Genomic DNA, 16239 nt, shown 5'->3' on the forward strand with positions numbered 1-16239 from the left:
TTCAGAATGCTGTTCTGAATGTTGGCAGTGGGGAGGAAAAACCCTCCTCCCACCGCAAGCCCCGGGAACAGAGGAGAAGCGCTGCGCACCTTCCCCTCTGTTCCCGGACCTGTCCTGAAGGCTTGCGGTGGGAGGAGGGCTTTCCTCCCCACCGCCAACATTCAGAATGCTGTTCTGAATGTTGGCGGTGGGGAGGAAAAACCCTCCTCCCACCGCAAGCCCCGGGAACAGAGGAGAAGCGCTGCACGCCTTCCCCTCTGTTCCCGTACCTGTCCGAAGGCTGCCGGTGGGGTGGAGAGATGCTGTTCTGAATGTTGGCGGTGGGGAGGAAAAACCCTCCTCCCACCGCAAGCCCCGGGAACAGAGAAGCGCTGCGCGCCTTCCCCTCTGTTCCCGTACCTGTCCTGAAGGCTTGCGGTGGGGAGAAAAGCCCTTCTCCGCACCGCCAGCCTGGCAAGCGGTCTCCATAGGAACGCATTAATTGATTTTCAATGCATTCCTTGCATTTCGCAAGACGAAAAACTCGCAAAAAGAAAAAACTTGCGGAACGAATTAATTTCGTCTTGCGAGGCACCACTGTACTTCCAGGTTTCGGCAGTCCATAACCTGAAAAAACCCAACCTGAAGCATCTGTAACCCGAGGTATGACTGTATCCCACTGGATTAAAATACTTGAGGTGTGTGTGTGTTGTACAATACAGTGGTACCTCGGGATACATACGCTTCAGGTGACAGACTCTGCTAACCCAGAAATAGTAGCTCGGGTTAAGAACTTTGCTTCAGGATGAGAACAGAAATCTTGCTCCAGCGGGAGGCCCGTTAAGTACTTAACGCGAGGTACCACTGTATTTCATGTGTTAAAAGGCACACAACCAATCTTAAGGGGAAATGCACTGTATTAAGTATTCGTTTTTGTTTTTGTATCGCTTAGATGGATGGAGGTGATCCGAAGTGCCACTAGTCCAGCCTCGCGCATCCATGTTTTAAGTCACGAAGAATCCCATGCTTATTGATGACTGAACTCCAAATTGTTCATTCCAACAATTGCTGCTTTTCTAGAGGACATTTGAATTCTTTCTCCTTTTAAAGTTCAGTAAAAACATAAATTCGTTTTTTAAAAAACTTGTTTTGGAGCAGCTTTTTGTAATATTGCCTCAAGCAGGGTTGTTTACTATTATCGGCCAAGTGACTGTCTCGTATTTGTCCTTTGGTGTGGTTTTTTTTTTTAGCTTGTGCCAGTATTAAAATATTGTCCTTGGAGTGCCAAAAGACAATTTCCTTGCCTCAAAGATTTGCACCAGAAATAATAGAATTTTTGGAAAGCAAAATGCCTTTTCTTTCAGACAAACCCCTCAAAGTGATTAATTAGTAAACTGCCATTTTTTAAAAGAAATGTATTTCCTATGTATGCATTAACAGCCTTCAAATGTTCATAAGGGGCAGTCTCAAAGCAAGGAGGGGTAATTTTAATTACATTATTCAGTGTTTCTACACATTTTACTTCTAAAAATTAAAGTTACCAACCAAGGCTGTAGACTGCTCATTTCATCTTACCAGAAGCGGAGAGCATTTGCTTCAAATATGGTCGGAAGGTTCTCTCTACTCTTCCATGGCACAAACTATGTTCCAGTACATAAAATTCTGCAAGGTGAACAGTTTACATGATTAACCTGTGCAATATTTAGAACACTGATGTCCTGTGAAGGTTGAGAAGGGGAATTTGAAAGCTGGTCTAACATGTCAACAGCTGTCTGGTACAAGAATTGTGGCACTAATTTGTGGTTCAGTAAAGACAGTAACAGATGTAACATTGTGAGTTTTGGAAGAATCTTTCTCTCTCAATCATGTGCTATGTTTCCACACCTTTATTTAGAAATGCTACTAGAAACCAATCCACATTTTGTGTATATACATTTGAAAGCAATTAGACACAACATCCTTAAATGTTTTTGCATTTACTATGTTTGAATCAAACGTAGCCCAGCTGGAAAGCGCAACATTTGCCCTTTTCACAATGTGCCAAAACTGTTCAGAATGTAGCTTACTGGAAAAGGGAATGAAGTACCGTATTTTTTGCTCTATAAGACTCACGTTTTCCCTCCTAAAAAGTAAGGGGAAATGTGTGTGCGTCTTATGGAGTGAATGCAGGCTGCGCAGCTATCCCAGAAGCCAGAATAGGAAGAGGGGTCACTGCTTTCGCTGCGCAGCGATCCCTCTTGCTGTTCTGGCTTCTGAGATTCAGAATATTTTTTTTCTTGTTTTCCTCCTCCAAAAACTAGGTGCGTCTTATGGTCTGGTGCATCTTACAGAGCAAAAAATACGGTATATCAACATCTTAAAGCACCCAATAATTTTAAGGTAATAATCTGTCAAATTTCTCTACCCCTAACTTTAAAAAAGTATGATGCTGAAATCTTGAAAACAGAAAATATCATTTTTAAGAAATGCAAAATACATGACTTGCCAGTGATATTCCTTTAGGGAATAACAAAACCAACCAAGTTTGATCTTGCTATTTACTACTTTCAATCTATACATGCTAATTTAGCATAACTAATAGAGTGACTGTCTTGTAAACATGCCTGCAAGCTATTCAGTCCAGGTTAACTAGGCACCATCTTTCAGTATAACAAAAAACAACCAACATACACCCCAGGAGTGCAAAACAAGGGACATCTAGTTGCAATTTGTAATTGTGCTATGTGTGAACCTCTCACCTCTTGTGCTGGGTTTACCACTCCCACCTAATTTAGACAAGTATCGTTTCTTACCTTCTCATATGACAGCAACCTACAGGAACAAACAACCACAAATTAATGTATATTTACCTGTATATAAGTAAAATTCCTGCGCATCACAGCTATAAAGTTTCAAAATTCTCAGATGCATATAAATGAGCTGCTTTGAATCCCCACTACGCTGTCCCTTCTCTCCCCGTGTTCCTTAAAATACTGGAAACTGTTTTCCTAGATAATGTTGCCCATAAACACACTCACACACCCAAAATTGTTGCGTTTCTTTATTTCTGTGTCATGTAACATACAAGGAGTCGAAGAACAGCTTGGATGTGTGACCATAAGCAATTTTTATACAGGCTTATAAATAGAGAACAGCATTACAGAAGAAAATAGAATTTGATAAAAGGATAAGGGGGCTATTCATTGGGTATTTCCTCACAATAGCTAAAAATGAGACCTCCATGTACAGAGACAATAGATACCCAATTACCAGACACTCGGGGGAGGGAGGAGAACGGCTAGTTATCAACAGATTGCTGTGCTTGTGTATTACCTAAAGGCAGATGGCTTTGGACTAGGTTTTGATCTGATCCAGCCAGGAAATTCTTTTAATTACCTGTAAAAAGAATCCAACACATGCTGAGGCAAATTCCTTAGCCAAGTGCTTCCTCCTTATTATATGCAACATATCCTTAGCATGTATGTACTTGGTTAATAGACACCCTGGCCTGATATGTTAAGGTCTGCCTTCCTCACCAAAACTGGTTTTATACGGAAAGATGTCCCATGTCTGTTTACTGTACCTTTTGCTTATGAACTAAAGATAAACTCCACTTTACTGTAACGGATTCAAACGGGGTAGCTGCCTTAAGCCTTCTGCAGCAAACACAGTACTGTCACATCTCAATTGATCTATTGTGGCGTAAGCTCTCCTGGACCACGTAAGGTACAGCACACGTTTCTGCGTGCCCAAAGGTCACGGGTTCAATCCCTGGCATTTACAGGTAGGGCAGGGGGGGAAACAACCTCTGGAACAATGCAATCTGGGGGAAGGAAACGTGGGCCCTCCTGAAGTTGTTGGAAGTACATAAGCTCCAGCCGGCGGAGCTATTGGTCAGGGATGATATGAGTTGTTCCAAAAACAACTGGAGGACTGCAGGCTCCTCATCCCTGATATAGACAATACTGAGCTAGACAGAGTTAATGATCCGAGTCAGTATAAGGCAACGTCCTATGTTCTTAGTGATGAATGTTTACTGGAAGACTTTCAATTATGTTTTCCGGGGGGGGGATTCCAGAGAACTTTCTGATGCCCTAAATTGATGGAGATCTGCTTTAGCATGTTTAATTTACATTTTGAGTAAAAGGAGATGATTTTTATGTGCTGTATAAATATCGCAGTTTTTTCTCCAACAGCCCAAAGTATTAAGTGAAATATTGGGGGGGGGAGTCAATAAAGCAAATGTGTTTAAATGTCATAGTCGGAACAAATTCAAAGGTTTACATAAAATATTCCAATAAAAATTATTTGTGACTTAATAGCATATATCACCTCACATGGTTTAAGTTTTAGGGGAAGGCACTGAAACCTGTCAACGCTACTTTTCTGCACACCCAAAAACTATGTGTTTATATTATATATGCATGCATTCTCCCAAGGGATCATACCTAAAATAATAATAATTAATAATAATTTCAACTCTTGATACTGCATAAGTTAACTAGTTCTGTATCTGTTTATTATGTTACTAATTTTACGGAACAACTTGTTTTTAGAAGTGGAAAATTCTCCGATTCAAAATATTTCTGGATTTCTTATTTACAAAAATTTAAATCCTACGCTGCTTCTTTAAATTGATTATGGCAGTGTTTATTTTATCAGATGCATAAAGGGTCATCTAGAGGCACACAAGTACCAAAGAAAAGTTGTAATCAGTGGCGCCAAAAGGTCACGAAACATGACAGGCAGATGAAAGTCCGCTGAATCCCAACAGATACAAGACCCACCACCAGGGCTTTTGTAGACCTGATATCTCTTACATTTGGGCACACTGGTTACATGTATGTGCATCTGCTAACTGATAATTCTATGTGCATCTGATCAAGAGGACTCTAGCCAATGAAAACACGACAACAAATCTTTCAGGTGTCATGGGGCAATCCTTTTTCCAATCTTTTTTCCCACTGTGCATTTGCAACTTCAATTCAGTAGCAAATGTCTATAAAGAAAATATGGGGCCAATTCAGATGCTTCTGCAATGGCTACAGCAAGGTGAGGTGTAGGAATAAGTCTCAGGATCTACAGTCCTGCAGCTGCCGTGATCCTTCCTCTTCAAAACGGGTGACAGAAGTGGTAATCATGTTAATCATCATTATCTAGAAAAGCCAAGACACACATTACCCGCCCCAATCAATAAGCAGAGGTGGGTGTGCTGTGTGGAGGGGACAGCTAGAAGAATAAACCTCCGAACTTCCCCTAAAGATGTTAACAAAAACGCCCGTGCTGCAAGGTACCAAAAATACAAAACGCTACATGACAAGAACAAAACAAGACCAGATGCAACTCCCAACACGACCAACTATTGGGGGAACCAAAGAGCCCATGGCACCTAATCAGAAAACAGGAGACTTTCACTATTTCACCAGAAGTTCTGTGCACCAACACAACAGCCACCTAACCTCCTACACCCAACTACAAGAGTGCAACGGCAAGAGAAGCAGATTTCTAACAAAACATGTGAAAAGTGACCCGACCCACACAAACAGGAAGCCTTTCTTGTTCGAAAGACTTGGGTTTGTTTTTACAGCTCGCTTAGTGCCCTAATTATACTAAATCTTGGAAAAGTGGGAAATTTCTAGAGTAAATGTGGAAGTGTTTGGTGCTCACTAGCAAGAATATTTTCAGACCGAAACCTCCCCTGGCCAAGGGACGAAAAGCTGTATTAGCTACTCCAGCCTTTCCCATAATGGTGCTCTCTACAGGTTTTGAAGTGCAACTCCCATCAGCATCAGGAAGCATAAGCCAATAGCCCTGCTGACACCATGCACATCGAAAATGCAGAAAGCATACATTGCAATGTTGCATTTCCCTAGAAGAGCACAATTCTAATACATTGTTTAAAAAGTGACACCCATTAACTTAAAAGGCCAAAGTAAAAAACATATAGCAAAGTTTGAGAGGTGATTTGGAACTACAATCCGAATTTGATCATAACCAGAAGAGGATTGCAATTTTACTTTATCTTCTAACAGAAGAATGATAGTGAATGTCATGACATCAAACGCAACAGGAGTTTCCCTCCTGCAGCCTCCCACCTGCAAGCAAATTTTGGAGGTGCACAGGAGGGGAAGGAGGGACCCCGCCGAAGTACAGTCCCTTGCATACGCAGGACACCACAACTGGACATCCTCACCCCCACAAATTATTGTTCTGTAATCCTATGCATGTTTACTTGGGAGTAAATCCAACTGAATTCAGTGTGGGATTTGGGTAAACAGGCATACGATTGGGGTGCAAATCCCTAATCTTTCAGCAAGTCTTCAACTAAACACCTCTGTTAAAAGCCATCTTTGTATAAGATCTGCCCAATTATGCAAATATAGTACTGCAAAAAAACCTACCAATTAAAAAAAAAAGGCCACAGTCAAGGTGTCTCTTGAAGTCCAATGCCCAAATCTTCAAAAGAGTGTTCTGCCTCAGTCTCAAACTGTGAATACTCTTAACAAAGTGAATTCCAATTATTTTTCTTACAGTAACAGATCATTCACAAATAATTTCTAGAAGCTCCATTTGGAAAATGCTGTTAGGTCTTAGGCTCCATGTAGACTGGAAACTGGATCACGTGTGTGAGGAGTTTTCCCACAGGGTACCCTCTTCAGACTAAAAGTTGCCTCTTTTTCACCAGTACTCTGCTCATATGATTCAGGCAGGCTGGTCTCACTTCCAGAAGTTACCTCCTCTCTGTTTTACAAGATTCCCCCCTTCCCTTTGTGCCTCGTGTCACAGCCCACCGCAATCATTAGAGCGCTCCAACCCTCAGGGAAGTCTTTTCAGGGAGCCTTAGGGGCAACCCTATAGAGGAGGAGGAGGTGGCAAAATCAGTTTACATCAGACCAACCATTTTAGCAGGCAGAATATGGTATAAGTGTTGGAAGTGAATTTTCACACCTGGGTCATCTTTAGTCCATATGGCATAGGAAGTTCTCACTCGAGGTGTGATCAGGCACGGTTGGACTCAAAAGGGTACGTTCCAAGTTCAAGTTGGACTTTAACGTGTTTAATATTGTCAAGCCTACCCTCCTTTACTTAGGAGCAAGTCCCACTGAAATCAATAGGACTTACTCCTGACTAGACATGGTTGGATTGTGATGTAAGTCATTGTCAGCAACCTATTTTCTTTTGTTAGCCCCTTTTAATAATTCTTGAGAACTACATCTTCACACAGATGTATTCCATTCACCTCAAGGAATTTCTTGAAAAGAAATAGAGTCAATGGAATATCTTATCAGATATTTATACAGCATTTACAAAAAAATATTCCCAATAGGCAAAATGTTGACATTCTACTGATTTCTGCCCATTGTAAAAGAGGCCGAGTTCAGAAGATGAACCACAAAAGATGTAACAAGCAAATATACAGATATTTAACTGAAGTACAGCAGTGAGAATATCTATTTTAAGTTTTGATGAAATTTCAAGTATTCTCCCCCTTAACAATGGATCTTGGATACCAAGTTAAATCAAATGTATCTCTCAACGATCATGATTAAAAGTTTTCATATACATAAGCTTCATATATTTTATACTGTTTTTAAGATCACCATCTTACAAACTGCCATTATCCAGCCAGAATCTCTTAAGTGGTGTTTCAAGAGAGAAAAATTTTTTTAGTTGTATGAGATGTTCTGATTTTACAAGGAAGTTTTAAAAAAAGAAAAACCCTAATAAAACTGAATTCAGACTTTGGATTGGCACAATTTAGACTGATAAAAAAAACAAACCACTAAAGCAAACAAGTATTAGAGAACCTCAAACCAAGTGATTCAGGAAACTGAAATAATCAATGTCGTACCATGATTAGAAACCCAACTCTAGATTAATAAAAAGAATAACACCGTGTAACAAAACTAGAGCAAACTTTGCATCTGAGGTACAAACCAGATTTTTTTATAGCACAGCTTTTTGACCTACAAATACAAGGCCAAATCAAACCTCTTGTCATACGGTTCGAAAATGTCATATAACAAAAGGCAAGCCAATAATCAGTTGTGACCTGCCAAAATATTTACCTCACTAGCATCATCTACAGAGAACTTGGCCATTTGTACAGAGGGATTCTATATGCACATTGAGCATGTTTTGAGTAAAAAAAGTGACTATATACAAATCTGTACACAGAGCCAATGGTATGTTTTCCAATTCACAGATTCATCGACTTAAAGCAGTTGTCTTCAACTTGTTCAGGTCCGAGATCCATCTTATATCCCAACCTAAAATATGATACCCACTTAGTCCCCACCACACCCCTTTATTTCATCTCCCAATCTTATGCATTTTGTTAAAATAAGACCCTGAAAGAAAACAGTGGCCGTACCATTGGGGCACCCACTTTTAGACTGAGACATAAATCGCTTCTGAATCTGGATCGTTGAGTTGAAGACCAATGACTTAAAGCAAGATACCTGAGATTTCACAATAGCTTTAGTTTCCTAACTGCAATCCTAAATATACATCTCAGAAATTTAAAAAGATACCTCCTTTGAATATGTGCATTATTGTTTTTTTCTTTAAAAAAAAAACTATACAGAGCTGAAAAACAATGCCCTTGCTATGTTGTCCATTTGTGTTGCTGCACCTTCAGGAATGTCCACATACTGGAGAGCTCACCACTGAAAGCAACAGCGGCAGACCAGCATTTGAGGAGGTGCCTATAGGAGCCACATCAAACAAGCAAATGCCACGAAACAATACTTTAGTGGGACGATGTGCTTCCTCCTCCAGTTACTGAATACCTGGGGGGGGGGGGAGAAATGGTGTCATGAAAGCAAAACCGGTGATCAAGCTATTTTGTGATGGCAGTTAAGATGATGCTTTTCAAGCCTATGGCTCTAGAGATGGAGGCAATCTCAGAAGGTTCCAAAATCCATCCAAAACAAACCCAAGTTTGGGAAACGCTCTCTAAAAAGTGCCCAGTTGGTCCTCCCCTGCCCCTCATATGCTCTGGTAATTTTACTCTCTTTGCAATTTGCTATGCTCTCATAAGACATTTGCTCAAATCCAGAGTTTGTGGGTGTCTTAAAACCTGCCACTACAGTGGAATCTCGGTTGTCGAACGTAATTTGTTCCGGAAGACCGTTCGACTTCCGAAACGTTTTGACAACCAAGGCACAATTGCAGGTGGGCAAATTCCATTGGAGGAGGGGAATGGAGCAACCCGCCTCGGAAGCCGTTCAACTTCCAAGGCACGTTCAAAAATGGATGCATTCACTTCCAGGTTGTCGGCGTTCAAAAGCCGAAATGTTCTACTTCCGAAGCGTTCGGCAACCGAGGTTCCACTGTATACCCAATCTGATAGCAAACAGTAAATTAGTGAATAACTCAAGACTATTCCTTAAAGAGTCAATGGTTCTGCTAATAACTTATGCCCTGTGACATCCTTGATTGTAGGAATGTTCCCCACTTACTAAGTCATACAATATTACCTAATAAGCATGAGATCAAACAAGCAGGGATTTCTGCTAGGAGAATTCAGGTTTCATACTCCTTGGCCATGTGGGTTAGGATACCATTGATACATTTACCTTGAAGGAACCACACTGAATTGGATAATACTGTTTCCTGCTAGGTGACTTTACTATACCTCTGAAGCCTCTCCACGAGCTCTGTCACCATGGTATCTGAAATGCCTGGACATGCTTCTTCAGCCAAATAGATAGCCTCTCTCAGTTCTTCTATGGATCCCATGTTCCCCCCGCAAGCTTGACTCCTCTCTTTCAGCTGAATCAAAATAAAAAAGGGTGTTAGCCACGTAACCATTTGAAATGCGTATACAATCTAAATGAGCAAAAGAGTTTTTAAAAAAATCAAGTACACTTTAGGTCCACAGACTGCATGGAGATCTACGACGTAAATTGAAACTATTGTATGTTATCAAGCAAATCTCAAGGAATCTCTAAAAGCATGAGCAGGGACAACTGCTTATAAATGCATGGTTTAAGAGCCATAATGCAGGGCAACATTCTTCACAGACACATGTATAGCAGGGTCATGTCCCTTATTTCCAGCACAATAGCCTTTCCCATCCTCATCTCCCTCCCTGAACGATATGTTCCCTTTAAAAGCACCAGGAACTCACAGAAGTAACCAGGAGGCTGCTGTGCCAAAAAAGGAAAGTAATTTTACTGCACAAATAAATTGCCTCTAATGGCAACGAACACATTTAGTGAGTCACTCGGCTACCTTTTCGTTGGGAAAGAGTCCTATTTCATCCCCTAATAGGAATTTGCCACTCCATGCCCAGGACTCAGAGTGGTTAACAATTTTAACCCAGCAAAATAAAAACTGCAGAATCGAACACACAGCTAATATATAAAAAGCAGCCGTGTGGTGTATGTGTGTGTGTGTTATGGGGAATGGTTGGCACCTCTCACACCACAAGGTGCTTCTCTGGCGCTGTGGGGTACGTGGGTGGCTCTGTGGGTTAAACCACAGAGCCTAGGACTTGTCGATCAGAAGGTCAGTGGTTCGAATCCCCGCGACAGGGTGAGCTCCCATTGCTCAATTCCTGCTCCTGCCAACCTAGCAGTTCGAAAGCACGTTAAAGTGCAAGTAGATAAATAGGTACCGCTCCCGCGGGAAGGTAAACGGTGTTTCTGTGCACTGCTCTGGTTCACCAGAAGTGGCTTAGTCATGCTGGCCACATGACCCAGAAGCTGTACGCCGGCTCCCTCAGCCAATAAAGCGAGATGAGTGCTGCAACCCCAGAGTCGGCCACGACTGGACCTAATGGTCAGGGGTCCCTTTACCTTTACCTTAAGAAATGTGGGTACACTACAGCAGCTGCCCCCCGCCCTCTTCAAAATAGAGGTGGGAGAAGGACTTCTACTGCTTCTCCTTCTGGCTGACTAACATAACTGCTAATATCCCCACCTCCCACCATGAGGTCTTTAAAACCAGGAAGGGAACGAGGAGGAGAGGGGTAGGAACAAATGCCGCTTCATCACAGCACCGCATGTCTCTAACCAGGGTTTCCCAAACGTGGGTCTCCAGCTGTTGTTGGACTACAACTCCCATCATCCCTAGCTAGCAGGACCGGTGGTCAGGGATGATGGGAACTGTAGTCCAAATTCAAATTGGGAGCCCAAGTTTGGAAAAATCTGCTCTAACTCTTGAAGACCAGAAGATGGACAGATACCCGCTTTATGAAGTACTCTGCAGGCAGTAATGTGTACTCCCAACTCTGGTGCATATTAAATTTAAGTTTTGACAGTCTATCCCCTGCTGCTACCATGGTGTAACCTTCCCCCAACATGGAGCTCGCCAGATATTGCTGGACTACAGCCCCAATCATCGCTAGGCAAGGTGGAAAGGATGCCCTAGTGCCTTTCAGCATCAAGTCCTGGTTCAAACTTACATCTCTCCCAAAATCCCCCTAGGCCTTAAGCTAGGAAGCTGCTCTATCTCAGCTCCAGCCTCCCATCTGCTGTGCAGCAAGAATGCTGTTGACCTTCTTTGCAGAGTTATTGCAAAGACAGGATGGTCTTAGAGCTTCTGAACAGGGCTATATAGATATCTAATTGTTACTACTACTATTTCCAATATGAAGGGATCAAAATATCACTGCAACTCAGGGTTTCCCAAACTGGGGTCTCCAGCTGTTTTTATACTACAATTCCCATCATCCCTGACCACTGGTCCTGCTAGCTAGGGATGATGGGAGTTGTAGTCCAAAAGCTGCTGGAGACCCATGTTTGGGAAACCCTGCTCTAATTCTCTTTTTGAAAAAACCGAAATCTTGCATTTATCCTATATGTACTTAAAGAAGCAAAACTAATTACATTTGTTTTCCTGTATTTTCTCCCATCATTTCTAAAGCAAAGGTGGGGAACACCAGGCTCAGGGACCAAATAAAAGGTAAAGGTAAAGGGACCCCTGACCATTATGTCCAGAGTCATGGCCAACTCTGGGGTTGCGGTGCTCATCTCGCTTTACTGGCCGAGGGAGCAGGCGTACAGCTTCCGGGTCATGTGGCCAGCATGACTAAGCCGCTTCTGGCGAACCAGAGCAGCGCACGGAAACGCTGTTTACCTTCCCGCCAGAGTAGTACCTATTTATCTACCTGCACTTTGACGTGCTTTCGAACTGCTAGGTTGGCAGGAGCAGGGTCCGAGCAACGGGAGCTCACCCCATCGCGGGGATTCGAACCGCTGACCTTCTGATCGGCAAGTCCTAGGCTCAATGGTTTAACCCACAATACACAGACTCTATTTGTTGCTTGGGACGCTTCCTCAGGCCCTGCCTCTCCTACCCAGACCACAACCCTCACCATGCCAGGCTTCACAGTCTCTCTGAGAACATTTGCCTGGCTGGAAGGGTTCCTTAAATGGTGAAAGCATCTCTAGCTTGCCAAGAGGGAGGAATGTACGTATATAGAGAGACTTTTGAATGTCAGGAATGTAGCCTACTATACAAAAGGGAGGATCATATATTTTGCTCCGCCCATTTTGTACCTGGCCCCACCCACCACAGGCATGAGTTCCCCCAACCAGGAAGGCCGACCACAAGGCAATGTGGTCCTCACGTAGACTGGAAAACGGTGAACCTGATGGAAATTTACCTCTGTGAATAATGGCGATATGATTGTTGATAAGCACCGAGATAAAGGACGCCTTTGAATGGTATTTTCCTTTGGGAGAAAAAATAAAGAATTCCATGATACATCAAGCGAGATACATATACTGAACATTTTCTCATTCTTTTCCTATATTCTACATTTTATACAACACACACTTCCGAGTACAAATACATCCAGAATTCATTAATGCATTATTGCAAGCTGAAATTCAATTTTGAACAAGTGGAACTCCTTCTGTATATCACATAGCAAAAGTTCTATTACAAATAACAGGGAAATGTAGTTAAACAGACGATTAACTACTTTATGTAGCAAAGTGTACTTTAGGATTATGAAATATTTCAGATGTGCAATACCAAATAAGTTAAATTTGAGGTGGGTGGGAAGTATGTATCTGATGAAACTTCAGGAAGGAGTTGGTTTACTATTTGCAAGAATATAAAACAAAGCAAGGGAAGACCTTACAGGAAGACATGTGCACATGCTTAATGCGTAAACAGGGGCACTGGCACACTGAGGATGGCAAACAACTGCTGCATCACTGCCACATGCCAACCCAGGAATATCCTTCAGTGGCACTAATACAGTGGCTGCTGCTAGCATCATCAGATGCAGCATTGCACAAAGCAATCGCAGGTTTGGGTAGACAGACTGTGTGACAGGGATAGCATTAAAAATATCCCATCTGCCAGCTACTTGTCCCAGAGATCTGGCAACGCCCTTTTTTCACTGTTGTTCCCAAATGCCCAACACCCGGTTGGTTGTCAGGCACTGGGGAACCACAGCGAAAGGGGCTTTATCTGCGTCCAGGAAGCTGCTGCTTTGAAAGCCCTTTTTTCTGTACTTCCAAAGGGCTGGCAAAGCTGATTTCTGCAAGAATCGGCTGTGCGATCAGGTTCCAGCTGTGTCTATCTGCCCCACATCTGACACCACATATAAGGTCAGGTCTTGGGTAGGTGAGCATGGTTTGGGGGAAATTGCCTCTCAGGCCAAACTGGGCCCCTGGCCGGGTCAAAACTGGCCCAGGGGCCAGAGGTTCCCCAACCCCATTTCGCTTCACAGGAATTCGATGGAACCTATACATAGGAATCTGCACACTGGGTTCTGAATGTGCAGAGAGTTACAAAGGGTTGCACCCAATGCTGCTGTCCTGCTTGCAAAACCAACACTTGCTTGTGCAACGGAACGTCCCCCTCTTCTCCTCCTGCAGCCCTCTGCACACCTTCTCGACTGCTCCACAAAGTTTAGGGCAGGGGTCGGCAAGGTTTACCTCGGCTGGGCCGGTTCACTCCAGTGGAGATCCCTCCGTGGACCGGATTGCGTGTGTGTGTGAGCACATGACCGTGATTTCTGGTGTTTGCGTAGACACAATTTTCGGTGTCTGCGCAGACGCAATTTTCAGCACTGCAGAAGCGAGTTCCCATGCTGCGCTGTGCCGGTTTAGAGCAGCACATGGAGACTCACCGAGCGGGCAACTCGGGGGCCGGTTTAACAACCCCCGTGGGCCGTTTGTGGCCCATGGACCTTAGGTTGCCTACCCCTGGTTTAGGGCAATTTTGGAGCTAATTTTGTGGCTGCACAGAGAGGAAGAGCAAGTCCTGTTAAGCAAGAAAAGCACTGCATGCAGGATACAACCTGAAACCTCACATGTAAGAGCCGTAAGCTGTGATAATGAAAGTTGAAAAGCATGCGTTGCTTCTTAAAATACTTTCAGTTTCTTGTTTCCTCCAGTGTCTGTAAATACCTTGTTCCTTTCCCACTCGTGTAGCTGAGTAGCTCCATTCTCGAGGTTCTTGGGATCTTTCTCTCGGATTGTAAATATCCAGTCGCCTGAATCACTGCCACCCGAGGCTTGGCCATCTGTTTCCCTTTAGCACAAATATTTTTTCATGGGTTATTGAAAATAATCACATTATTCATATGATCGTCATCAGCTGTTAATTAAACTGGCAAACTCGAACATGATTACTTTAAACTAACACCATCACCAAAATTCTAAGATTTTTATAGAAAGAAAAAGTGGTCTGAAATAGGTTTTTAATAATTAGGCGCCAGAATTATTACATCTAGCATAAATTACAAATCTGCTCCATGATCCGTTTCTGGATTTATACAATCTTAAAAAGTAAAGGTAAAGGACCCCTGACAGTTAGGTCCAGTCGCAGACGACTCTGGGGTTGCGGCGTTCATCTCGCTTTACAGGCGAGCCAACGCCATTTACCTTCCTGCTGGAGTTGTACATATTTATCTATTTGCACTTTTGGCGTGCTTTTGAACTGCTAGGCTGGCAGGAGCTGGGACCAAGCAACGGGAGCTCACCTCGTCGTAGGGATTCAAACTGCCGACCTTCTGATTGGCAAGTCCAAGCGCCACCCACGTCCCATGACATTATACATCTTAGCAGCATGCAACAAGCCCGACTAAAGCAGCACTTTTAAAATCATCTCCTACAGCTCTCTTATACACAAGGGTGCCATGCTTGGGGCATGCTTGCTTCAGAGTATTCCTCCTACACTTCATTGGGGGGGGGGGGAGATTAATTTTTAAGTTTTAAAAAAAACAAAAACAAAAAAGCAACAACAACCAGATCAACAAATTTAACAAATCTTAAGATTAACAGTTTAAAAAATAAAAATTAATTTCCAACTGAATAAATCCTTAGAGGTTGACTTCCCACTCTTATCTTCATGTTGTTTTTATTGACCAACCTTTCCAGCTGCATTATACAAAAAAAAAATCTTATCTATTACAAAACTTTGATAAAATTATTTTCATAATTCTTTCTCAAATCCTACTCATGGTTTCATTTATCTATGATTCTACCCCAAACGGTCCAAAAAAAAAAAGAAATGCACTCTTAAAACAAATTCCTTGTCTTGATCTCTTACTTGCTGTCCTCATATTCTTTTACTTCTAAAATCCAACTTTAATTAAAACTTTCTCTCCCACACTTCAGATCACAGGTGACTGCTCCTCCAGAGTTATTTCTGGTTACCCAAAGCATTGAAAAAGGAAGGATTATGTACATACAGGGGTACCTCGGAAGTTGAACGAAATCCGTTCCAGAAGTCCATTAGACTTCCAAAATGGTCAGAAACCAAGGCGTGGCTTCCGATTGGTTGTAGGAGGCTACTGCAGCCAATTGGAAGCCACGTCAGACATTCGGGTTCCAAAGAACGTTCACAAACTGGAACACTCACTTCCGGGTTTGCAGCGTTCGGTAGCCAAAATGTTAGACTCACAAGGCGTTTGGAATCCAAGGTACGACTATACTCTTAAAGTTACGTTACTTTTTAGCAGTTTAATTTTGAGTATGTCCAAGATATATTGTTGTTGGGTTTTTTTTAAGCTTGCCCCACCGCAGCAGTATGCTCCCGCTTTCACGCTTACCCATCTGAATCTTCAGAGCTGGAGTTATCATGGTTCTGTTCAGACTTCCATCTTTTATGCCTGTCGATGAGATCTGTCAAATAAGAGGTTTTCTTTGCATTCCGTATTATAAACTTGTGCTTCAGGAGTTCTTTTGCCGTTGGTCTCTTAAAAATAAAAGCAAGTTGCTTTGCTTAATACACTTCAGTTGATTTACAAGGAGATAACTGAGAAAAAGAAACTGCTAAATGCTAAACAAACAGTTACTGAAGACAGAC

The 16239-nt window shown here is 42.6% G+C and overlaps 2 protein-coding genes across 16 annotated transcripts in view; one reads left to right on the top strand and one right to left on the bottom strand.

The window, feature by feature from the left end:
* FARP1 (FERM, ARH/RhoGEF and pleckstrin domain protein 1) overlaps window positions 1-1808 on the top strand; it is a 184291-nt gene extending 182483 nt beyond the window's left edge. For all 15 annotated transcript variants that reach the window (XM_083735241.1, XM_083735244.1, XM_083735248.1 and 12 more), the window contains exon 27: window positions 932-1808. In XM_083735241.1, the coding sequence (XP_083591367.1) occupies window positions 932-1013 (82 nt within the window). In that variant the 3' untranslated portion in view covers window positions 1014-1808. The remainder of the gene's footprint in view (window positions 1-931) is intronic.
* Window positions 1809-3006: 1198 nt separating this feature from the next.
* STK24 (serine/threonine kinase 24) overlaps window positions 3007-16239 on the bottom strand; it is a 40983-nt gene continuing 27750 nt past the window's right edge. Inside the window, exons 7-11 of the mRNA XM_083735324.1 lie at window positions 15983-16128; window positions 14337-14460; window positions 12575-12643; window positions 9599-9735; window positions 3007-8750 (exon numbers count right to left, since the gene is read on the bottom strand). Coding sequence (XP_083591450.1) covers window positions 8711-8750; window positions 9599-9735; window positions 12575-12643; window positions 14337-14460; window positions 15983-16128 — 516 coding nt within the window. The 3' untranslated portion in view covers window positions 3007-8710. The remainder of the gene's footprint in view (window positions 8751-9598; window positions 9736-12574; window positions 12644-14336; window positions 14461-15982; window positions 16129-16239) is intronic.

This window comes from Podarcis gaigeae (assembly GCF_964106915.1).
Source record: "Podarcis gaigeae genome assembly, chromosome: 4".
In the NCBI taxonomy this organism is placed as follows: Eukaryota; Metazoa; Chordata; class Lepidosauria; order Squamata; family Lacertidae; genus Podarcis; species Podarcis gaigeae.